Source organism: Ascidia mentula, chromosome 8 (assembly GCF_947561715.1).
Source record: "Ascidia mentula chromosome 8, kaAscMent1.1, whole genome shotgun sequence".
Lineage (NCBI taxonomy): Eukaryota > Metazoa > Chordata > Ascidiacea > Phlebobranchia > Ascidiidae > Ascidia > Ascidia mentula.
The window spans coordinates 15,316,952-15,342,038 of record NC_138573.1 but is presented as its reverse complement, the minus strand read 5'-3'; the positions used below and the strand labels follow the sequence as shown (position 1 = coordinate 15,342,038).

The window sequence follows — 25,087 nt, the reverse complement described above, 5'->3', positions numbered from 1 at the left end:
GAGCTTTTTGCCGATCTTGTGCGTGTACTCGTTGCTCGAATACATTCCTATTGCGTCGCACCCCATTTCCACGGCTACTTCTTCACTTATCTTGGCAAGCTTTGTTGCCAATCCGCGCCCTCCGTACCTTGGATCCACGCAGAGGGTGCCCAGAGTCATGGGTCGTTTTGCTCCGATGTCCTCAAACCATTTCTTCCCCATAACTTTCACAAATCTTGCCACCATGTCGTTTTGAAGAAAAGTTAAAGTAGGTTTTCTGCTCTTCCGGAGGTTTCTGACATAAAACATTTGCAAATATTTAGCGATTACACAAACAAAAGGACTTGACAAAAAGGGTTTCAGGAGCCCAACAACTTCCTAGTTACGGATATTCACCGCCTAATAGAAATGCAGCGTTCTTATTTCTTGGTCCAATTTGATGATACCCCTGACTACATGGATGAGATTTCGCAAAAACACGTGTTTGAAAAACATGTAAAATGCAGAAGACCTAGCGTAACTTGACACCCACCGAATCAAATAGCAAGCGGGGGCATGAAATGCAAAAGTTGGTAGTTCAAATCTAACCAGGATTGATCCAGAAACGAAGAAATAATCGGCGACCATGTTTTGTCGATGTACGGTTTAAATTATTGATTTTATCAAACGTTTATAACTTTTTTTATCTTAGACCAAAAATTCTAATAAGCGACACAAAGAAGAGACAGTTCGTTTGGAGTCTGAATTTGTATCATGTTGGGTTTTGGGTCAACCACAAACCGAATGGTTAGACGTTGGTCATTGCTTTGGACATCGAGGTGCGAACTAACAGAAGGCTTTGGGGGTTAATATGCACTCATCAGTTTGTAGAAGGAATTCTGTATTTTGCTGAATCAACGCCGGCGTTTCCGCGAATCGTTACGTAAATGCATATTGCGTAACGTTACAGAATACGTGGATGCGGTAGTAGTTTCTCAGTCCACTTTACTTTGCGGTGGTCCGCAGAAAACAGTTCGGGGGGTATAGCAACTATATAATCACCGAAATATCACCCAAGGTACTTGTGGTTCGGGTTTGGCGATGACAAAGACTTGGAACTTCTGTTTAAATGTAAAGTTAACAGCTAGAATGTGAAAGAATGAATATAGAACAGACCCCGGACGTCTTTAAAAAGCTTTTATTAGCAAACCCCTGGGGTACAAGCAGATAGGCCAAGGTTTTTAAAACGTTTAAAACCTGTTTAAACTTGTTGGGCTTTGATTTGGTAACATGTGATATGAATTGAAAGGTTTAACAGTTTTGTGTAGGGCAATAGATTCTGAAAACGTAAAATGTCAAGATCACATGAAATAACCAACAGTGAGAAACTTTCCGAAGTTGATTTAGTGAATCTCGACTTTGAAGATGTTGGTGATATGAATAAGCTTTGGGATCGAACCTACCTTAAAAGTGACGCACACACTAAGCTCAAACGCTGGAACAACCAAGATCACAAGCTGCTTTTTTACAAAAGGATCGCAGATGACGTCGAGTACAAAGCAAGTCTCGGTTTCAAGGATAAACGAACTGGAGAGCTGGTAGCCATGTGCGTTAATTCTTTAGAGACAAAATCTAATCTGGAAGACTTGGTGTCCCATCTCAACAAACAACTCGGACAGGACTGGTTCGAAGACATCGGGGCAAAACGTCCTATGACATTGGGTATGTTGTGCGTTGATCCATTGTACAGAGGGATGGGCTTGGCGACAAAGCTTATAAAGCAAAGCGAAAAAGCTGCTGCTGAGATGGGATGCGATGCTATTGGAATGTATTCCAGCCATGAATACGTGCACAGAATCGGTAAGAAGTTGGGATATACCGCCACCAAGCGATGGAAATATTGCGATTTTGTTGATGAAGACGTTGGGGAAAGAATGTTCGATTTGGAGAAAGTTGGAAATGAAAGTTTTGTGAGCAAATGCTACAAATGGCTGTCGGCCATAAAACTCCCGCGAAAACCCAATGCTGGAAAGAATATAAGGGTTGGGGCAGGCCTACATTGAATATAGCCAACTCCAGTCATGCGATACACCATCCACGGTCAAACCGATTTCGTTGCCAACATGCTCGCTTGGATTCACACAGTGTGACCGCCGTCAAACCATGTCGTTGCGATATAATTCATAAACTCTTTGTTTTGTTTTTGTTATTAGTTCATGCACATTTCTTTTAACGCTTTGATTGTAGAATCGACACTTTGATTGTTCAGTGATGCGTGAAACAATTTCGGTTAAAAAAATATATTTTCGCCGAAATGACTGCTGTGTTTTTCGCTTGTTTGCTTCATGCAAAAGTCATATTATTTTAAAATTCGAGACGATTTCAAAAACAATAAATTTGTAGATTATGAAATTTTGAACATTTTGTGTGTTCTAATTTCTCGTCTAACGTCTGTGGAAAAAAGTTGTAGGTACCTTAACTTGGGCAATCAAAAATCTTCAACCCTTGATTGGATAATAAGCGTGGCGTTTACCGATCAGAAGACAATCGAATGCACAGAGTATTAAAAAGTTGCCAATTTGATTTCAAATTACTGACAGTTTATTAGCGAAAGAAAAACTACCATAATAACCGACCAAGAAAATTCGACCACTTTGAAATCTTATCTCTTACCCCGCAGTTACATCCTGGTTGGCAACCTCTGACATAAACAGCTCAAAGCTGCTGACAAAGCGTTTCCAGTGGATGCAATGCATTTGAGTGTCATGTGCAGTGCAGCTCAGCAGACCGTTTCGCCATGAAGGTACAGTAGTAAAATTGGGAACTAGCTATGAAAGTGAAAGTTGAATGTGCAATGGGCTAACAGCAACAGCTAGCTTGTACAGTAACGTTATGACAGTATGGAAGATTGCGCTGTATCGAGTATTTTTTTACTGGCGCTAGACTTGATTAAAAATCAAATAGATTTTTGGCAGAAGATTACATTTAATTTCATTGATCCTTGGTTACTATTGGTTGTGAACTACTGTAAAACACTCATTCAAACTTTCTTCTATATACTGCATGTATGAAGGAGACATTCAAGTTTCCTGATATATGCATGCGCATATATAGTAGGCCAAGGTTTATTTCACGAAAAAACTTGTAAACAGAAGCAACGCGCACCCTGGTAGTCAAAACAGGGTTAACCGATTTGGCTTTCACGAACCTTTCATTGGAACAAACTTTTGTCGTTTGTTGGAATGCCAGGTGTAAGTGGAAAATCCATTGGCGGCCAACAACTCACCGATGTGGAATTAACAAAGCTCGACTTCAAAGATGTCGGTGATATGAGAAATCTATTGGAACGCACTTACCTCAAAAGTGGGGCACATACTCACCTTAGGCGATGGAACAGCAAAGATCACGAGCAATTGTTTCATACAAGGATGGAGGAAGGTGTAAAGTACAACGCAAGTCTCGGTTTCAAGGATAAACGAACTGGAAACCTGGTCGCCATGTGCGTTAATTCCCTAGCGAAAAACTCTGACAAAAGTTTCAGCCTGGACGACTTGTTGTCTAAAGCTAACAGACAATTAGGACAAGAGTGGTACGAAGACATCGGGGCAAAACGTCCTATGACATTGGGTATGTTGTGTGTTGATCCATTGTACAGAGGGATGGGTTTGGCGACCAAGCTTATAAAGCAAAGCGAAAAAGCTGCTGCTGAGATGGGATGCGATGCTATTGGAATGTATTCCAGCCATGAATACGTGCACAGAATCGGTAAGAGGTTGGGTTATACCGCCACCAAGCGATTGAAATATTGTGATTTCGTTGATGAAGACGATGGGGAAAGAATGTTCAATTTGGAGAAAGTTGGAACTGAAACTTATCTGAGCAAATGCTACAAATGGCTTCCGACCAGAAAGTCGCTGGAATAACCACAGATAGGACGAAAAAAGCTTCGAACGGACTTAGTCTCGTATGTTCGACAAGGATATGTATCTTCATACATTGTCATATCATAACGGGGGCTCCCAACTTTTTTGTGGTCTGTACCACTTTGTGTTGTTTAGGCGTTCGTCGTGCCCGATAGTCCAGATAGTAAAAATCTGCGCTGAGCTTCAATACCTTGAGTAACCATAATGAATTTTATTACTTCTGTTTTCAAAGTCCTCTGCTATTATGCACCTGCCGACTTGTCCGCTTGTTTCCCAATTACCGTTTCCGGGTCTTGACTTATATAAGAATATAATATCAAAAAGCACTGCTCCTGAATGGGACAGAAAATATTAAGGATTTGTTGAGCCTTCTGAAAGATCATGTGACCTACAGGGGGCAAAATACACCTGTCCGGCAACTAATTTGGTCAGAATGCGTAGATGTGGGATGGATCTTTCATGAAACCACAAATGACTGGGCCCTTGAACGATTCATTTTTTTGTAAATATAGCTTTCAGCTGCCTTTTTTGTTTAATTTTCTACAGCACCCGGTACCAAACCTAGTTGATTGAAAATGCCCAAAACACGCCCTAGCAATAGCACAGGCATATGTGGTCACTCAACCGCACAGTTAATTCCTACTCACCTCTGATTGCTTTGTTACCTCATCGTAATGGTGCGACAGAGCACAGAATATAAGGTGTCACGCATGACTTGCAAATGCTACATCACCTGACGTCTCGAAGACCGTAACAGCGCGCTTCCATTACGAAGCCAAAATGGTAAATCTATGTCTATCTCATGGATCCCAGCAGTCCGTTACGGCATAACTACGCAACAAAACCCAGAAATTAGCTCGTGGTAATGGCACCGGACTTTGTGCAAACGGATTAAAACTACCCTGTACATTGGCTGAATGCCATACACTCTGTCCAGAATGTTCAACAGCACCTGGCACATTGGGTTTGAAATCTTTTCGTGTCTTCAAAAACACTTGATTGCGGTGTCATGTTTGTTTACCTACATGGACTCACTGGAGTGAATGGTCCATTAGTTTCGCCATTGGCAAACAATTGCGTATGCGTTCTTTTTTTGTCACGGGTGGAACACGCTTGTCTCCCATAAATGGCACAAGACAAGAAATAAGAAATTGCACCTTTAATGATCAAAATCATAATGATACCATAATGGATAACAATGGCTCTTGCGCTTTGTTGCATGGTCAGGCTTGTGGAAAGATGCAAGGTTGGAAAAGTTTACATATAATTGATGATTGTCATTGATAATTATTAGATCGCTGCAGTGAATATCGTGGCAGCCCAAATTACAATTTATTTGAAAAGAGTTTCGTTGCGTAAAGTGTTTTATTCCAAATAATTTTATTGACTAGGGTTGAGAGGCAGGGCAGGAAGAATATTTGGGGCTAGTTCTAATTTATTGGCACAATATTTTGTTGCACTGAAAATTCCATATATAATAAGTACCCAAAAGATCTGTAAGCAAATATCTGTAACAAACTGGTAGTTTAAACTTATTGTTGGAAAGAAATCTACCTTTGCAGGATCTTTGTGTCAAAAATGTAACCACAGTAACAACCACTACCTTTTTCCTCCACCGTGTCTAAGGAGAGAATTCTGACGAGTTGAATGATAAGATCGTAGTTGAGAAGCACGATTCTGTGAAAACATATTACTATAAAATAACCAAAGTGTTTTACGCAAGGAGCCCAACCTGTTGTTAGCAACCATACTGTCACCATCTAGACGTATACATCAATGAAAATAGCAACAATTTCTAACTAAAATGAGCGTGGCTATTTATTGGTATATTGGGCCAGGGCAGGATTGGTGTTCGTATTTTTTGGTCATTGCACGACTAAAATGTTTTTTGGACTTTTTCAGCGTTTGCGTGAGCCAGTGAAATTGCAATCTACAAAAATACTTTCGGGAAAAACTGAAATTCCGTGATAAAAAATGAGCGAAGACGCACTCTCAAAATTGCAATTGGTTAAACTTGGCCCGGAAAATGCAGAGGAAATGAAAAATTTTTTGGAAATTAACTATCTCAGCAGCGGGCCATTCTATGACATGATCAACTGGGAAGGTAGGGTGCGACGCAATAGGAATGTATTCGAGCAACGAGTACACGCACAAGATCGGCAAAAAGCTCGGTTACGTTGTTCATAGCCGGTGGGCCTACAGGGACTTCGTTGATGAAAACGGAAGAGTTTTCGACGAGGAGAACACACACATCTATGACAAACTTATAAATAGCTGGATCGTAAGAACAACGATGACAGGGAACATGATACGCGTTACCGTATATAGACGCGCTTATTTTTCGGACCATACAGATGGTAACCTGCATATGCATATATAGGCTTGATTATTGGATTGAGCGTTTTTTTTGTTGAATCCAGGGGTCCCCAACCTCATGGTTCTGACGAAACCCTTCTGATGACGACAGAGTAGTCGAAAAAAAAACCGGTGACGTCACATGTGTTGCAAAATCTTACGACGACGCACATAAAATATAGTAAAGTTTTTCAGACGAATTCGGTTACGTTTCTTTCTTTCTTAGCTTGTGCCATTATAACAGCTAAAAGGCTAATTTGGCCATCATATTCAATTCGTACAGAATCTCCGGTATTTGATGATTACTGTGCTGTTCACTAATACCTAAATAAGGATGAACTATTTCTATGTGGTTTAATGAATTCGTGTTTGAAAACAAAAAAACAGATAAACACGAGGAAACAGCGTGAGCAAATCTTCTAAAAATTCTAATCCTTTAAATGAGTTCGGTGGGAAGTTCTATTCCGATAATTCGCGAACAACCATTTTTACAAGAAAACAGTCACTTATTTTAACCTAATTTGCTAACATTTATCAGGAATTGACTAATAAGACCCAAATCATCGCCAACACAGAACCAATGATTCTTAATTTGATGATTTTGGTAATTTAAGTCAAGCAAGACATTGACCTCTTAACGAGAGATGAGTTTTGCATAAAACGACATTAGATGCAAAATCCAATTGCATTTTTTGTTGCTCTTTTGTCTTAAATAATGTCCAAACGGAGCGGTTTTAATGCCCTCCATCTTTCATGAAACCATAAATGACGGAGCCTTTAAACGATCCGTTGTTGTGTTAGTAATGCATGGTTTGAGCTGCCCTTTTTGTCAAATTTTTTTTACAGCACCCGGCACCAAGTAGCTACCTGATTCAAAGTGCCCAAAATACGCCCTTGCATGTGTGCTCACTCAACCGTAGAGTTAATTCTAATCCACCACGGATTGCTTTGGTTCGTCATCGTTATAGTGGTGACAGAATAGAAGGTGGGCGTTTTCCGCCGACTAAACTTATTTTTGATAGAAATACAGACATGCGTGCATATGTTAAATATAGCTGCTGTAGGTTGCATGCAAATACTGAAGTCTTACGGCTCTACAATACTTTGGTGTTTCGTGCCTAAAACACTGGCACTTTTTCGCATCTCGTTGAAATAACTTTGGAAAATAAGTTTTCTTGCAGTGAGGTAACATAACACTGTCAAAAAAATAGAAAAGCGGGACTTTAAAAAATAAAGTTTATTTTGCCGATAGTAGAGTGTTTCTGGAACTAATCCCAATTCAGCGTCCTCTGTTTTCGGTGGAACGCAACTCGTTTTGGTTTTCGGAATACCAATCTTTAACTAGACAAGTTGCATGGAAGAAATCAAACTGTGGAAGGTAAGCACTTGTCCAAAACTCATCAAAGTAGCACCTTCGCAAACCAAATTCAGTTTAAAAACGTACGAAAATAAACAATTGGTTTTGCGCAACATATGTCGAAAATTTTGGCATTACAAAGCACGTGACCATCAAGGATTTTGATTGGTTTTCGCAACGGTGGGCGGCGCCTTATGGTGCTTGGATATCAACTCAGTTGCTGATGACGTGTCGAGTATTTCCTTGTTTTCCTCTTCGACAATCTGGGCCTGGTAGAAACCGTTGTAATCCAATCTAAAACAGACAATAAGATTCATAAAAACATGAATCTATAGAGGAAAACTTCTTTTTCTCCACGGTATTGCTAGAACAGTGCATGGTTCTTAACCGGAGACCTGTAGAGCGTTTCCCGAAAATTTTGCTCACATTTTCACGTTGTAGCTTGGTTATGTGACAAGCAAAAACGCCGTGCGACGTAAACCTCGAACGTGAATTTATGCAGACTTTTCAAAAAACCTGGTTGTCCGCGATTACTCGGACCTGATCAAAACGGGCAAAAATGTTTGACAACCACAGTGCTACAAAAAGCTTTTCGGTTGCATTGATAAAATGCATACCAGATTAGATTGTGATGGGATTCAACCCAAGGTGTCATATTAAAAAAAACTTGGTAAAGTGGTTAATATTGTCACGCTACACACTTTTTTCGTGTTAGTCAAGGCGTTTGTTGGCTTAATATTCGCCATTCATGAAGAGTACATACCTTACAATGTTATTAAATGCAACAAACCACTCTCTATCCCCAAACTATCACAAGCAAACCAAATAAAAAATATCTTTGTGACTTCACGCACTTGTGCAAGACGTTGAAGAGACAGTGTTGCCCCTGCTCTCGGCTGATGAAAGCGATGTCCTGGAGCAGTTGCTTCAGAACTTTCGAGAAGTTTTGTTCAAATGTGGCAACTGAAGCAAGGTGTTCCTCGGTACTTGTTATATCTTCCAAGTGCGCGCTGCTCTCCTACGAACAAATTAGTGTGTTGGAAAATAAATCAGCACATCGGTCAAAATTCGGGCCTTCGAGTAGCTATTGCTCGGAAATTAGCTTTTAGCAAATCAATAAATATTTAAAAGTTACATGAAGTCCAACATGACTAAAGCTTTCCTTCAAAATGTACGTTTTTCAGTACACTGTAAAAGTTTTTGTGGCGTCCATTGTATTTAACTTACTCTTGTGGCGGTCGAAAGTCGTTCAGATTCCAATTTTTTCTCCTCGTTGGTCGGAGGTCCTGATAAAGTCATGTGTTCCAACTTTTCCTCCAACATCGGTCCCTCGATCTGACGACTTATGCTCTGATGACGTAATGCAAAACGTATATAAGTGCAGTTAAATAACTCGAGCCAATGGAACAAGAGGTTTCATGGTTATTTTGTGGACACTGAAGGTAAGAATGTAGCCAAAACTTTGGTGTCAAAGGCTCTTTATAATTTTCTAACATAGGAAGACTTTTGCGGTATTTCGGGCTTTCTGCAACTTTAAACTAGGAGAATTCTTTTTTGGAAAACTTCAAGATCAATTAATAAAACATAAAGCGAACAATATAATCAGCAGACAATAAAAAAGTCTATACCTGCATGAAGTTGCTGAAAGCCACGCAAAGCATGAGAAGCTTGCTTAAAATTCTCAACAGGTCTGTGTTTGTGAGCAAACAATCCTGTAAACTCTGACGTAGGAAGTCTGTGTGGAAATCCAACACCTCGTCGACATTCACAGCCTGGAAATAATCACGGATTTCACGTTCCAACTTTATATAAATCAAAAAATTTCTGTTTAAAAAAGGGTTTTACAGAAACTGATTCCCCCCACGCACTCTCCATTTTGACTTTCAACTTGGCTTGGTTGTGTTGCTGACAGTTTTGATGGACAAGTTAAGAAACTGTTTATACTAGGGAAATACCCTACTCCAGTGGTTCCCAACCGTTTTGTATGTTCACGGTTTCACGAAGTAACAATAATCACGTCTACAGACTCGGATCGTTATCATGTAATTTAAAATCGTTTTCTTACAGATTTTAGATTCTTCTCGAGAGTGTTCCAGTTCGGCTCCAAGACTTCGAACATCATGTAGTACTCGAAGTTGAGGATAAAATGAAGCATCCGCTGCAGGATCGCCATCGCCTTTCCGAACCTACAATAACAGGACACAGAAGAGAACTTGATTTGGGCTAGCAAAAGTTAAGTGCGAACAACAACTTTCCTTCAATAACACCAAAGACAGAAAAGCAACACAGTACCTATAAAGTTGGCTATGAATACTAAAATGCCTTTGCAACAAAATTACAATAAACTGCTGATTATTTAATTGAAACGTATGAAGTTTTTGCAGGACAACATTGCCCTTCACTGAAAGGCAAATTGAATCCAGTATTATGTTTATATACTGATAAATCGATTGGCGACAATCACACTATCAAAAACCTCCATTATAAGCCTAGACTTACTTGAGCGAGACGCCAACGTCTCTCTTCAGAATCTTGAACTTGATCCAAACATTCCGAAGTTGGCGCTCGACATGTTTGCAGTAAAACAAATGCCGAAATAACATCTAGTGAACCGATGCAAGTTTCAATATTGCATTGAATTAATTAAATCCTATAACATATACGAGTATACGAAACCGCGACAAGCGTATTGTGGCAAAATAACGGACCGCGCAACACATCTTTTAGCGCAATAGATACAACATACATAACTCATAGCTTAAAGATAGCAATAATCTTGTACTCGACCTCCCACTACTTAGAGGCTCAATGACACATTAAATGCTATTTCCCCAATAAAAGTGCACCTAAAAAATGCAAAACTGAAAACTAAGCATTTCGCCTTGATGGATAAACAGAGGCAACCTCAAAACTAGTGAAGCTATCAATCATTGCACTGCGGGCTTTCAAAAGTGAAGTCTCCGTCACGGTCTGATTATGCATTGAACACTGAACTGTTTTTTGAAAATAACTTGATCATAAATACCTGATACTTGGTGAGGGCCTTCCTGGATATGACGAGTGAGAGTGGCCAGTGCACGGTGTAGTCGAGCGCAAACGATTCCAGACCGCTTAAACTTAACTCCGTGGGGTCCAGTGATTTAACAACTGAATGAAACACAGAAATTTTCCATTTGTGTTCAGTTTGTTTTGAAAGGGAAATAAAACATTTGTGACGCTCGTGATCGACTTATGGAATTTATAATGTCCGTACAAATTCAACCCGTGTTCCAAATTACGTTACATCTATCACCCCCGCCTTTAACAATCCTTTGTACAGGTTGGGACACATGATTTGCGGTGGTATGACCAGCAACATCTTTATGTGCACGTATCGTCTTGAACAGCGGTTTTCAACTTAAACGTCACGCATGACTTGCAAATGCGCTGTCATCTGACATCTCGGAGAAAATAACAGTGCGCGTCCATCGGTACCCAAAATGGTAAATGTGTGTCTATCTTGTGGATCCCAGCAGACCGCTACGGTGGCTCTACAGAAGTTCTTGGGCTTTGTTGCATGTTTTTTGGCATTGACAGGTTTGTGGACAGGATGCAAGATTAGACATTTGAAAAGAATTTAAAAAAGTCTACATATGATTGAGCATTTCTGTTGGTGCGTTCTGCAGCAGCCCAAATTGAATTTTATTTTAAAATTTAAATGAGGTTAATTGGGTAATTTTTTTTTATTTTTTATTTATTTTTTTTGGGGGGGGTATTTCTTATAACTTTATTAACTGGGGTTGAGTGAAAAGGCAGGAAAATTCTTTGGGGCTAATTCCAAATTAGCAGAAATATTTTTTATTTCACTTAAAGTGCATGTGACTCGGAACAATATACCGCCGAGAAAAACCGACCAAATCAGCTGATTATGCAACAAAACACTGTTATTCTGTCATAGTACCACTTTTGGACTTTTTGTCAGACAGCAGCGCTGCCCACGAGTTCGCATCATAAGTGATTTATTTAATTTGTCACAATCAACCACTAATGCATTTTTCGCAATATAGTTGTAACTAGAAATGTTGGAATCATCAAATTAAAGTCAACAGCACAAAGGGGAGGTTGAAGTTACGACATGACATCCAAAATGACGTCATGTAATGTCACTCAGCAAAGAAACGCACCATTCCCGTCTTATCGAAGTACAGGGTAATGTCGTTTCTGCTATACCCTTTGGTCCCCCGATAATCAGGGACAAATAAGCCTTTGGTTTGTGACGCCACAGTGACATATTTTGGTGTAGAGTAAAACCTTGTCTTGACCTTCAAGGTAACGTAATCTGTGGGTTCCCCTATGTTTGAAACTGTTCGATATCTGCAAAAAAGGCGCCTTATCCTATGTAAACAATGCATTTTTTTCGACGCGAGCGCCTTGTGTGATGGCAGTTTCGCCACAGCGCAAAAGGTTTACGATTTTTGGTCGTCGCTACTTTTCGTGCAGTTTTCTACATTTTTTAGTTGACGTAGAACCGAAAAACTTTGGATATATGTTTGTTGTAGATGTACCTTTAGTTTTACGCAAAGTTGCTTACAAACTCCATTGTCGTGGTGTCGTAAAGGTTGCACTGTCAGTGAACTTTTTCAGTGAAATTTTTACATTTTACACCCTGTAGTTTTTTATACCAAGCAAATGGCCCATTGTCTACTTATTGTAAATCATATACCATTAAATAAAATAATTAGGTCGATTTGGTGAGATGCTCAACACACTTTAAAACGTGTAAAATATTTGGTAGGTCCCAAGTCGGCAGCTGTAGGTTACGTGCAGCTCTTGGTTCGGTTTTGCTTTGTATACTTCATGTATCTTCAGTTTAGACAAATGTATTGAACCAGAAAATATAGAAAAGTATCTCCCGTTTTATTACAATAAATTTTAACTTCTTGCACAATAATGCGTAACTTAACTACTTGAGTTCTTCATACCTCATAATTTGTCAAAAAAAAATTTTTTAATGTCAAAAGTTTCAATTTTTAGGTCACAAATTTTCGTTTTTTTACGTCAAACAACAATCGCCCTAATAATAAGTAACCAACAGAGCTGTAAGCAAATATCTGTAACGTAATTTTACGTTACATAACAACGTTTGCATTCATGGAAATATAAACAATGGCCACACAACAGCCATTTTCGTCATTAACGTCCGGAATCTCTTTTTATGTTGGTTAAGGCATTTTTCTGGTAGCGTCTTGTCCAGCATCTCAATGCAAAATGTACAGCAACAGTTGCTTTCACATGTTGTTTGATCTCGATACTAGTGTGACATTATTTTTACAAACGTTATAAGTTTCTACGCAACAGCTATGTTGTCATGTGGTTTTATTGGTCAGCTTACAAGTGTCGCCTTGGAGAAGTCCTTCATTTTTTTTTGTGTAAGTGTACGTCTTTTGTTACTGTTTGCTGACCGTGAGTCTGTGTTTTGTGTCATTTGTCTGTCATTGACCCAATTTTTTCAGAAATGTCACAAAAAATAAAAGCCATTTCGGACACAATGTCCCAAAGGAAATTGGCTGGTAGATTATTCAAGTTGCTTACATTTCTGCGAACTAAAGTATTATACTGTAAATGACCAAAATAAATTGAAAATGTCCTAAATTTTTGCTGGTATTTCGGTCATTTGACATAAATTTTTTAGTGAAAAAAAAACCCAGTCGGTCGGCGACCGTTCTTTTCAAAACCCTTCATTCGCTTTGTTTCTCTCCGGTTTAAATAATGGAACTTTCCGTGTGCGTTTAGGTGAGGCGAAGCAGGGTGTACTGTGCTCACCTCAGTTCTTTATTTGGGTTGCGTGATTCGATTCTGTTCAGTTCTTTCTGAGAGTCACGAAATTTCGCATTGGTATTCTTGCGTGTGTTAAAAATCTATTCAAAACTGATCTTAATATAATAAATGTTGGTGTAGCGTTTGCCTCAGGTTTTCAATTAAAGTCAGGTTAGGAAACACAACAATTAGAACTCACGTGCGATTTTATGTCAAATGAGTTGATCAAATAGGATTTCCCATCGATCATAAATAATATTGTTAAGACTCAGCTTGAGGCTTATTTTTGGAATATAGGTCGCAACAATATCCTAACTGATGGAACTTGTTCTTTGAAAGCAATCTACCTTTGCAGGCTCGTTGTGTCAAAAATGTAACCACAGTAACAACCACTACCTTTTTCCTCCACCGTGTCTATGGAGAGAATTCTGACGAGTTGAGTGATGAGATCATAGTTGAGAAGCACGATTCTGTGAAAACATATTACTATAAAATAACCAAAGTGTTTTACGCAAGGAGCCCAACCTGTTGTTAGCGGCCATACTGTCATCATCTGGAAGTATACATCAATGAAAATAGCCACAATGTTTAACTAAAAAGAGCGTGGCTATTTGTTGGTATATTAGGCCAGGGGGGGCATCCTGGGCAGGATTGACGTTCGTATTTTTTGGTCATTGCAGGACTAAAATGTTTATGTTACTTTTTCAGCGTTTGCGTGAGCCAGTGATCTACAAAAATACTTTCGGGAAAAACTGAAATTCCGTGATAAAAAAATGAGCGAAGACGCACTCTCAAACTTCCAATTGGTTAAACTTGGCCCGGAAAATGCCGAGGAAGTGAAAAATTTTATGGAAACCAACTATCTCAGCAACGGACCGTTTTATCAAATGATCAACTGGGACGTCGAAAAGGATCTCCCTAACTTTCGAAGAAAGATGGACGTTCTTCTGACATTAGGTGCGAGTTTTGGGTTGCGCCATAAACTGAACGGAAATTTAGCAGCCATGTGCGTCAACTCGATAGAAACTGGCTCAGCAAATAAACAGACAACAGATGATGCACAAAACGACATGGTGGCAAGATTTGTGAAACTTATGGGGAAGAAATGGTATGAGGACATCGGAGCAAAACGACCCATGACTCTGGGCACCCTCTGCGTGGATCCAAGGTACGCAGGGCGCGGATTGGCAACAAAGCTTGCCAAGATAAGTGAAGAAGTAGCCGTGGAAATGGGGTGCGACGCAATAGGAATGTATTCGAGCAACGAGTACACGCACAAGATCGGCAAGAAGCTCGGTTACGTTGTTCATAGCCGGTGGGCCTACAAGGACTTCCTTGATGAAGACGGAAGAGTTTTCGACGAGGAGAAGATAAGAGAACACACACATCTATGTCAAACTTATAAATGGCTGGATCGTAAGAACAACGGTGAAAGGGAACATGATACGCGTTGCCGTATATAGACGCGCTTATTTTTCTGCATATGCGTATATAGGCTTGATATTAAGCTTTTTTTTATTGAATCCAGGGGTCCCCAACCTCATGGTTCTGTCGAAACCCTTCTCATGACTTCAGAGTAGTCGAAAAATCTGTTTTCGCTGAGATTCACAGGATCTCACGTGACTATTCGTTTGCCACATAGTAAGGCTGTGTAGTGAAGCAAGACCAAAACGTGTAAATACCGGGTATCGCCTAATAAAGTTCGGTCGCCACCTCATGGACCGGTGACGTCACATTTCTTGCAAAATCTTACGACGGCGCACATAAAATATAGTAAAGTTTTTCAAACGAATTCGGTTACGTTTCTTTCTATCGACATGCTTTAAACTTAACTTATGCCACTATAACAGCTATAAGGCGCCAACATATACAATTAAAATTCGTACAGAATCTCCAGTAGTTGATGATTACTGTGCTGTTTACTAATATCAGAATAAGGATGAACTATTTGTGTGTGTTGTATAAGCTGCAGACAGACGGCCACAGTTTCGACCTAAAAGGTCTCATCAGTGCAGCTGGTGTGAATGACACGACTTTACCGACAAAACGGCCAAGCAAAGACTTCCACTTTGTGGTGACTATACAATCACCGTAATTCATATTATTGGCTCCACTTTGCTTACCATATGATTATTGTGACACGGAGCCTGACGACACTATTGGTTGAGCGTTGCTTGGCCATAGTGTTTCCACCTTGTTTTCTCAGTCCATTGTATAGTCAACAATAATGACGGTGATTGTCACCACAAAGTGGAAGTCTTTCCTTGTCCGTTTGGTCGGTAAAGTCGTCTCATTCACACCAGCTGCACTGATGAGACCCTATAGGTCGAAACAGTGGCCATCTGTCTGCAGCTTACACAATTCATGTTTTTGGCTCCACTTTGCTTATCATATGATTATTGTGACACGGGGCCTGACGACACTATTGGCTGAGCATTGCTACGACACAGTGTTTCCACCTTGTTTTCTCAGTAAGGTTGCACCTAGTTTGGTGCCCAACGGATGACGGTGAATGCAAAGGCGTCGATATTTCAACGTTTTGTGAAATATTAAGGGTGACTTTTCCAGGTTTTAAAAACACGCAAAAAACATTTCTTCAGTCGTATCACCCTAAACATAGGAAATGACGCAAATTCCGTTTCGTTTCAGTTTCTGTTTACACTGAACCATGTTGTTATAGCACTAAAGTCTAAACACTTCGATTACGAACCCCCTTACTGAAAGCGGGACATTTTTTTTTCAATCGGTCTATTGCAAATTTAGTAATTATGAAGTAACAAACAAATCTATTGCGCAACAATGCCGATTCTTACCATTACGTTACAACAGTGGTTCCCAAAGTGCTCTGGGGGCGTTTGCAATTGTACGGGGGCGCTGGAGACCAAATGGTAGTGATGTTCCCAGTTCCAAATTATCCGGCCCGGCCGGATCCGGATAGTTATCAATCAAATCCGGCCGGATAATTTGGATCCGGCAGTTTGTTAACACCGATTCATGTATTTTATCGGCATGGCAAAAATGTTTGATTGCCAAACAGAATGCTATGCTTATCATTAGTATAACAAATAAACGTGGGCATTTATTAATATAGTATAACACGTCACGAAAAACCTAATAACAAACTACAGAAAAATCGGAAGTCGGCAAGTATCACAGACTGGGTCCCAAAAACGAGTAATTTGCGAAATGTTTGTCCGTTTTTAGGACAAAAATGCTTTCCCAACTATCCGGTAAAATTAAGTGTATTATTCGGCCGGGTCCGGGTATTGAAAATTGGTCAATATCCGGCCGGGTCCGGGTACCCGGATCCGGCGCAACACATCACTACCAAATGGGCGATGGGGGGCGCTAGGAAATAAATGAGCGATTGGTGGGCGCTTGGTGACAGGGCAAATTTTCTCTTATAGCGTATGTCAGTGTTTTCCAACCGGTGGTACGTGAGCACCTTTCCGTAATTTGCGGGTATACTAAGAATTTAAAACATCGTAACTGATTTCAAAACATTCAATAGTTACTCGAGAACACGACGAATTTGTTTTACCTCCAAGCGGTACTCAACCCCAAAAAGTTGGGAATCACAGGCCCAAATGATTCAGTCCAATCTTTGGATAATTTGTGCTACTTTAAAAAGGGTTTTTCTCGCATGCAGAACTAGAAGTTATTGATTCTGACGTCACAACGAATTTTATATATGTCACAATGTGTCATCAATCAACGCTAAATAATCGCTATTCGAAAATGAGGATTTTCAGTGGTATGGTTTACTTGTTTTTAACTAGAGTTTGGTTTTGAAATATTAGAAATCAGACGAAATTGGTGTCATTCCCCCAACCTCGCCCATCGCATTAATTGACAAGAAACAGATAAATTCATTATGTTTTTTGTCTGTTCTGTTGGGCGTTGTTAAATGATTACGGTGTTTTAGGGGGCGGTGCAGAAAAAAAGTTCGAGAAACACTGTGTTACAACAATTGCTGGGCTGCGTGACAATCCACGAGACACTTGTGATTGTCATGATTGTGACGGTGATAATACAGGTCGTTGGAAACTAGCTTAGCGCATATAATGTATGTGGTTTTTCTGACAATAATTTTTAATTTAAACGAAATAAAGGGGTGACAATACATGCGTTGTCACCCCTGTTTGTTTATGAGGGGTGACATATCACCCCGGTCACCCCTAAATCGACGCCTATGGCGTGATTGTATAGTCAAGTCTTTGCTTTTTCTTTTATTCAGCAAAGTCGTTGGATAGGGACACAGCAGTTGCACTGATGAGACCTTATAGGTCGAAACAGTTGGCCATCTGTATTCAGCATACTCAATTCATATAATTTGCTCCACTTTGCCTATTTCTAGCAAAAAAAGTCACTTATTGTAAGTCATTTATTGTAACCTAATTTGCTAACGTTTATCAGGAATTGACTGAAATAACACAAATCATCGCCAACACAGAACCAATGATTTTTAATCTGATGATTCTGGTAATTTAAGTCAAGCAAGACATTGACCTCTTAACGGTTTTGCACCAAACACATTCGTTGTTTACTTTTTTATGTGTATTTTTTGCCAAACTTCGAAAGCTGGTTCGTGGATGATACCATAACACCAGTAGGCGGTCGAGAGGTTCTGTGTCGCCCGCGCGTCCAACTCCAAATTAAGTCAACTTATTTGCAATTTCCGAAACGGCGTAAATGATGTGTATGCATATTTGCACTTGTTAGTTGTCAAATAGAAGTATAAGTTAATCATTTACAAACAGCGTGGAAGTTTAAAATCACTGTGATTCGGCGGATTTACTGCAGTGAGTGCAGTTTGTAGCATGTGTAAAGTACGAAGCAACGTATATTTGGTACAACTCGGTCAGGGCGACGCCAAAGACATGAAAAAGCTGCTTGAAAGTAGTTACCTAACTCACAGTATGATTCGTCAAGCGAAAGACAGGGATTTGAAAAAATACAAACCGGCTTTCTGTGAGAAAATGGAAGAAAATTTAAAACACGACGCAAGTTTTGGCTTTCGGGACGATCGGAGTGCAGAGCTGGTTGCCATGTGCGTTAATTCTTTACCGAAAACACCGAATAAAGCCTCTAGCGTGGACGACTTGGCCTCTAAAGCTGACAGACAATTAGGACAAGAGTGGTACGAAGACATCGGAGCAAAACGTCCTATGACAATGGGTTTGTTGTGCGTTGATCCACTGTACAGAGAGATGGGCTTGGCGACCAAGCTTATAAAGCAAAGCGAAAAAGCTGCTGCTGAGATGGGATGCGATGCTATTGGAATGTATTCCAGCCATGAATACGTGCACAGAATCGGTAAGAGGTTGGGTTATACCGCCACCAAGCGATTGAAATATTGTGATTTTGTTGATGAAGACGACGGGGAAAGAATGTTCGATTTGGAGAAAGTTGGAAATGAAACTTATCTGAGCAAATGCTACAAATGGCTTCCGGCGGTGAGAGGTTCACCTGGACGCAGATCTGTACTAAAAGTAAACTACTGACATGCTTCATGTGTTGTACAACGGTGTACATATTGTCGAAGTACACAAATGAAGATGAAATACGACCGGAAGTACAGCTCTGGTCAGGCCAAGTTAAAATCATGAAAAAGCAAATCATGGGATAATGTGGATCCCGAAAGATGGGGATTTAAAACAGTACAAACCAACATGAAAACCAAGGATACAAAGCGCACCGTATCTTGAATGGTTTTGGAGAACAAAATAAAAGGACTGCAGTAACGAAAAATAATGAGTAAAATATCTGATAAACTTTTCTACATTTTTTGTTTGTACTTGGGTTGCACTCTCTGTACTTCTAGTTTCTATTGTGGGAAAATTTATAAAAACAATTAAACAGCTGGTTTATGGTATACTGAAACATATTTGTTAGCACCAACTGAATCATAAAGAACACTTTGTCATACTTGAGGTCGTCTTTGTAAGGGTCACGTTCCGACGTACTAGTTCTTAAGGCGAGTTCAAGCAGGGTCTCCAAGCGGTTGGGCATGATATCTATGGACATTGCAAATTCAGGAATAACGTAAGAGTGTGACTCTCTCTCTGTGGAGTAAGCTCTGGCATGAAGCCTTCAACAAAATATTTTGGGCAGTTTTTTCTCATAAAACTTCATGCAAATGGTTAAACCATGATGAAAGTGTATTTGGGAAAGGTTACATAAACAGTATCTACTACCTTGCATTCTCATTTTCATTTCTGTTTCCGTAAGGTCCATGAAGTGGAGAAGAAAATCGCCTTCATTGAGCAGAAAGTAGCTCTTTACTGACCTCAAGCGAGCAGCAAGACTGTGTTCATTCATAAGCAAATCGAGGAGAAGTTTGCTTGCGTAGCTGTGAGACTAAAAGTATCAACATAAAGTTAGCTGTGTCGGTCCCTGTCATTTATTATTGTTGACTGGTAAAGTAAAACAAAGTGATTTATTATGTAGTGATATGCTGCTATTGATAATAGTCTGATAAAAGTTTTTGGTGGTCATCTAAGTTGGCTGACACTTTAACTGCATATGTCTACTAAGATAAAATAAATAATTTTTTAGCAGTTTACATTAACACATGAAAAATAAACTAAAAAAATGCGTAAATAAAAAGGCAATTAAAATTCTGCTGTTCACATGGAACTTAGTGTTAAGTCAGTCAACAGAAAAATAGGTTTTAATTTCGAATAACTTTAACAGCAATTACAAAGCAAACAAATACATTGCAGGAAAAGGCACATCTTAATAAAGCAACATTTCATCAACTTCTGTTATAATCTAGAACCATTATTCACATTCACCTCTTCAATCTGCTTCACATATTCTTTCTTCGTTGGGCTATACACTATTTCCCTTGCCCCAGGAAAGCATACGGTCTTCCCACATTCATGAACTACATTCAAATACTTGCCAGTACTAAGTATCTTGTCTGCCATCTGTTCAAACACAAAAAAGGCATTCACGTCACGTGGTAAATTCACACTCACATGCTGAGAAACATAATTCTTCAGTGGGCACGTTAGAAGCACAATACATTTTGTCCAACTGGTCTTTATTTGAATGCTCATTAATACAACACAAACCTGTTCAAGGTAGACTGGAATTCGATCCCTGCACAAAGTGTATCTTGACTCCCAATATTGATCATTGTAATCTTGCAACAATTTGTCTTTGCTGAACTTCTCACGTTCCTCCACCAGGAACTCACTGTAGTAATCCACAATCTCACCCCTTGAGATAACATTTTACAAAATGTGTTTAGTGGTTTTGCGCAAGAATATGTCAAACATACACCTATATATAATAGCCAACATTAATATGTAATGTTAATAAATGCTGCATTAAAATTATGTTGAATTTGTAAAAAAAAGAAAAAAATGATATCGCAAGAATTACTTATAAATCCATTTCTCAAGCATTTCCAAGTATGGGACATTGGCAAGTTGGGCAAGATATGTGTAAAGTTGTTCAGCCACCTTATCTCTGAAGATAAATAAAAATATTCAATTATAAATGTATATACATAGAACAAGTCAACAAGAAATTTGTCTTGTAAAATTATTTAGGGCAAAACAGACTCAGTCAGGTTTGGTCTCTTTTGAATTACAACATCGCTCTAAAACCTGGCCAAGTAAGTAGAAACTACATGCGTACTTAAATTTAATACAATATTATTTAGGTACTGGCGAAACCAACAAAAAAGTTCACAATCAGATTAGATTTATGAATCTGACGTTCTTCTGGTGAAAAACAACAAATATACACCTTTTGTTTAAAAAGATTGTATATTTGTATATTTAGAAAATACAATCTTTTTAAACAAAAGGTGTATAATTGTTGTTTTTCACCAGAAGAACGTCAGATTCATAATTCATTATGATACCTGGTGGTCAAAACCTATTTTCAGTTTTCAGATTAGATTTGTCAGATTTGCTGAAATTGAATCGTACAACAATTTCCATTGTGGCAAGATAAACAAGACATTGAAATCTCACCCTATGCTGCTCATGATCCGTTTATGAAGCAAAGACAGCACTGGTCCTCCGATACAGTTGCCTCTTTCTACAGCAATAGCTACAGAGGCAAGAACAGACATTTGCCGTAGAACAGGTTGAAGAAGGAAGACCAATCGCTGCAGGGACAGATCACCGCGGCGACGATGGTCATCCAGTTGGGCGAGGTTGATCTGATATTCCTGCACATAAAAAAGTGAGAGAAACCGCCATTGTTTGGAATAGTGTTTATCACTTACTCGTATAATTGTTTTCATCGCAGAACACAGGGCATGGTTCACTTTTCCATACTCAAAAAGACTTCGTTCTGCAAAAAAAACATACATATTTAGCCAATACTATCATGATAGTATTCCAGTGGTTACGTGTGTGACACTGAGTACATAAAACCTAATGAATTAGGTTTGCAGGCTTGGCAGCCCAGGCAATTCAGCCTAGCTGGATCAGCCACTTTTTCCTGACAAGTCGGAGCTAGATTTAAAAAATCAAGCTCCCGGTGAGGTTTGAACTCCCAACCCTGGGCTAACCAGGCCCAACGCTCTACCAACTGAGCTACCGGAGCTCAGTGGTTTTACGGGGTATATGGTGGCCAAGGTACACTGGTGCGCAAGCGCACAACTTGCAAGCAAGGATCCTACGCAGTGGGGCGATCCTGCCTATCATGCCATTGCATGTAATATTACTGCATTAAGCCAATACTTTTGTGTATATGAAGAAATATCTGTGCATGCAGCAACTTACCTTCAATAAAGCTGATCACGATTGAATATGAGCTTGCGATTGGAACAACAAGATTAACCATTTCAGCAAGAGAAACATCTGGAAGACAAAAAAATGTTGTCAGTATATCTCCATTATATCAAAGCATTGCAAAAATAAGCTACAGTTTTGTTGATAAAGTTGGCATTCAATAATAATAAAAATAATACAGTGTTTTTAACATATGGACAGTATTTTGATGACTGTTTATTTGTAAATGAATATGTTGGTTCATTTAAAACAGTGTTTCCCAAACGGTGGTACATGTACCACTAGCGGTTCGCGAGCACCTTTCTGTAATTTGCGGATGTAGTTCGAAATTAAAAAAAAACAGAAGTGATCTCAAAATGTTTGTTACTGCATTCCCTGCGACTTGCGTTACTTCGTAACACTCAACTAGGTGGTATGCGTCGAAATTGTATTACCTCCAAGTTGTACGCAACCACAAAAAGGTTGGGAATCAACGATTTAAAACAACAGAAAATGAATCTAAGAAATTATCTTTGAAACAGTTATCTGAAAAGGTGAAATATGCACAGTTTTCAAATATATATATGTCTTTGGGTTCACACTTTCTTTTCATATTAATATGCAAAGTATGCATACCCATAGTTGGTTCAAGAATAAACCTCCGCGGAGAATATTTGTCGTCGCCTTGGCGGACAAGAATGTAAATTCCCTCTACACCGGTCAAAACAGCCAACAGGTCTCGCACAATTAAATGTTCTTGTTGTTTTTGGGAAAAACCACCAAGCGTAGAAGGCTGCATACAAACATACAAAAAATCTCAATCTTTACTATTGCTCAAGTTTTATCTAAACACAAGCAGATGAGTTTAGAAGTACAAGTGCAAACAAGTTATGACAATGATTTATGGCCCACACATATACACCAGAAAAAACGTATGTCTTTTTACTGAGCTTGTGACCAATGACGATCTCGCCTGCTACCTAACCAGACATGACTATATCATTTTGTGTACAACAGTCACCGGTTGCACTAATGAGACCACATAGGTTGAAACAGTATGTACTGTCTGCAGCTCATTGATTTATATTAGCCATATTGCTTCTGCAACATTGTTGCCCTGTTAAATCACCAAAAATAGTATACCAATCTATGCACAGAATTTGTGTTTATATTGAAATGCATGAATACAGTACCGGGTGCTGTGTGCTTGAGTCAAAAGGAAAGTCATAGGTGAGATGTCTTCGTCTCATGGGACCGACCAACCATGGTGGTGGTGAAGGAACAACAAGATGTGGTGCCCTCGATTGGTGACGATCATGAAGCATTTTTCGAATGGCATCAGCTGTCAACTGTGTTGTGGTGGTTGCTGCTTTTTCTAGATTGTTCCGAAGCTAGTAAAAACAGCAAGGTTAAGAATATATACACATTATGATAACTTGGCACAATATCTACTCTCACAAAATAATTTTGAAAAAACAAATAAATTAGAAAACTTCTGAGAGCATATGACCGACCAGCTCCAATAAATTTGTTCCATCGAGTGTCTTACAAAATACCAGAAACAACCATTACATGTAAACAATACACATGCCTCATTTAATTCCTCAGCTGTCAATTTAGATCCAGATGCTGGTAGAGTTACAAGTGAGGATCCAAGACCTCCAGGTGGATGTTGTGGAATCAGTTTGGCAGCATCACCTTTATCTTCAGCACAACTTGCCAGAGTATTTTTAATTTCCTGGTTCTCCATGATTTCAGAAAGAAGATACATGAGGGAGTCCACATTTCTGGTACTGTGAAAATGTTGGCCATTTTTAAGCAATGCCAGGATGCAAATATAATAATTTACAATCACTTACTTTTTAGCTTTCAGCTCTTCATATTTGTTTATAAACTCTTGTGGCTTGGTTGCATTTTCAGAAATTCGAACTGTTGCAGTGTGGGTATTAACCTGCAAAAAACACAAATTAATTTTTTTTTACATAATACTTGTTCCAAATGGAAAAGTTTGTTTTGTTCAATAGACAGGTTAACTTAATCGTCTTAAATGCTGTTGCATGCATTTCTAAGCAGCCTTAAAGAATGTGAAATTTACAGCAGCAGGCGACTGCCACTTGCAATGGCTAAAAGGACAATTGGGAGACTTTTGCATTATCATTATCAAGGACCTGGTCAGCTTCCCACAGTTTCTCAACCTAAAATATTGATATCATGATAATATTCAAGCGATATGTTTAAAACAAACTGACGAAACAATTCCTTACCTACAAAGTAACTTATTTTACCTGGGTTGTGCGGAATGGTGTTCTGTTTTTCAATAAATGCTCAGATATTTCCGCAGCATTTTGTCCTTCACTTGACCTACAAGACAATGGCTGTTATTCGATCACTGTAATTTACACGGAAAAATTAGCTGAGTTTATCGGTTGCAACTTGGAAAAATTTAATTTGGGAAGAAACTCCATGCCATTTGTTTCAAACAATAAGTCGTCAGCAGTGCACTTACTTTAGCAAATAAAGGAGTTGATTCGCACAGTGGTGAATACGAAACTCGTCACTCATTTTTGTTTTTCGACCAAAACTGACACAGGTTCGACAAACTTGTATTTTTATCAAAAAATGTGACAACAAACCGAAAAACAAACGTCAATCAAAATCCCGCGATTCATGTTAAACGTCTCCACAAGAGGCACCATAGGACATTATTTCGTTTGTTTGTCTATGAAGCAATAGAATACTATCATAGAATACTTTTACATTTGGTAATCTATGATAGAATACTTTTCACAAGAGTTAAAGTAAAAAAAAACCCTTATCGAAAAGATTGAATTTGAACGAAAAACTAAGCCATTGTGTTTCCGTCTACTTGGTGCAATTCTTGCGTAAGTTAATAAATTTACTCAATTTAAGATTCTCACAACAATTTAGGACACATCAGCCGTTGAATTCTTGCCGGTACG

At 39.1% G+C, this 25,087-nt stretch overlaps 2 protein-coding genes across 2 annotated transcripts; one reads left to right on the top strand and one right to left on the bottom strand.

The window, feature by feature from the left end:
* Positions 1–7,487: 7,487 nt before the first annotated feature.
* Positions 7,488–24,754, bottom strand: LOC145910749 (gamma-tubulin complex component 2-like). Its single transcript, XM_082997950.1, has 22 exons — positions 24,634–24,754; positions 24,413–24,488; positions 23,987–24,078; positions 23,719–23,920; positions 23,321–23,518; positions 22,764–22,920; positions 22,140–22,217; positions 21,638–21,705; positions 21,381–21,580; positions 20,782–20,868; positions 20,469–20,616; positions 20,187–20,321; positions 19,587–19,749; positions 19,319–19,406; positions 13,786–13,859; positions 10,619–10,740; positions 10,093–10,196; positions 9,659–9,779; positions 9,222–9,365; positions 8,821–8,943; positions 8,448–8,611; positions 7,488–7,887 (listed from the first exon to the last, which is right to left on the bottom strand). Exons 1-22 carry the CDS (start codon positions 24,687–24,689, stop codon positions 7,746–7,748), a joined length of 2,742 nt encoding a protein of 913 aa, XP_082854076.1. The 5' UTR covers positions 24,690–24,754; the 3' UTR covers positions 7,488–7,745.
* LOC145910634 (uncharacterized) lies at positions 14,163–14,852 on the top strand. Its single transcript, XM_082997824.1, has one exon. It carries the CDS (start codon positions 14,163–14,165, stop codon positions 14,850–14,852), a length of 690 nt encoding a protein of 229 aa, XP_082853950.1.
* Positions 24,755–25,087: the final 333 nt, after the last annotated feature.

Excerpts from the sequence above, each read along its gene's own strand:
- LOC145910634 (XM_082997824.1), top strand. The coding sequence starts at position 14,163 with ATGAGCGAAGACGCACTCTCAAACTTCCAATTGGTTAAACTTGGCCCG.
- LOC145910749 (XM_082997950.1), bottom strand. The coding sequence starts at position 24,689 with ATGAGTGACGAGTTTCGTATTCACCACTGTGCGAATCAACTCCTTTAT. Across the intron at positions 21,706-22,139 it reads CGTGATCAGCTTTATTGAAG|AACGAAGTCTTTTTGAGTAT; the intron begins GTAAGTTGCTGC and ends TTTTTTTTGCAG. Across the intron at positions 13,860-19,318 it reads CCTTACAAAGACGACCTCAA|AATCGTGCTTCTCAACTATG; the intron begins GTATGACAAAGT and ends ATGTTTTCACAG.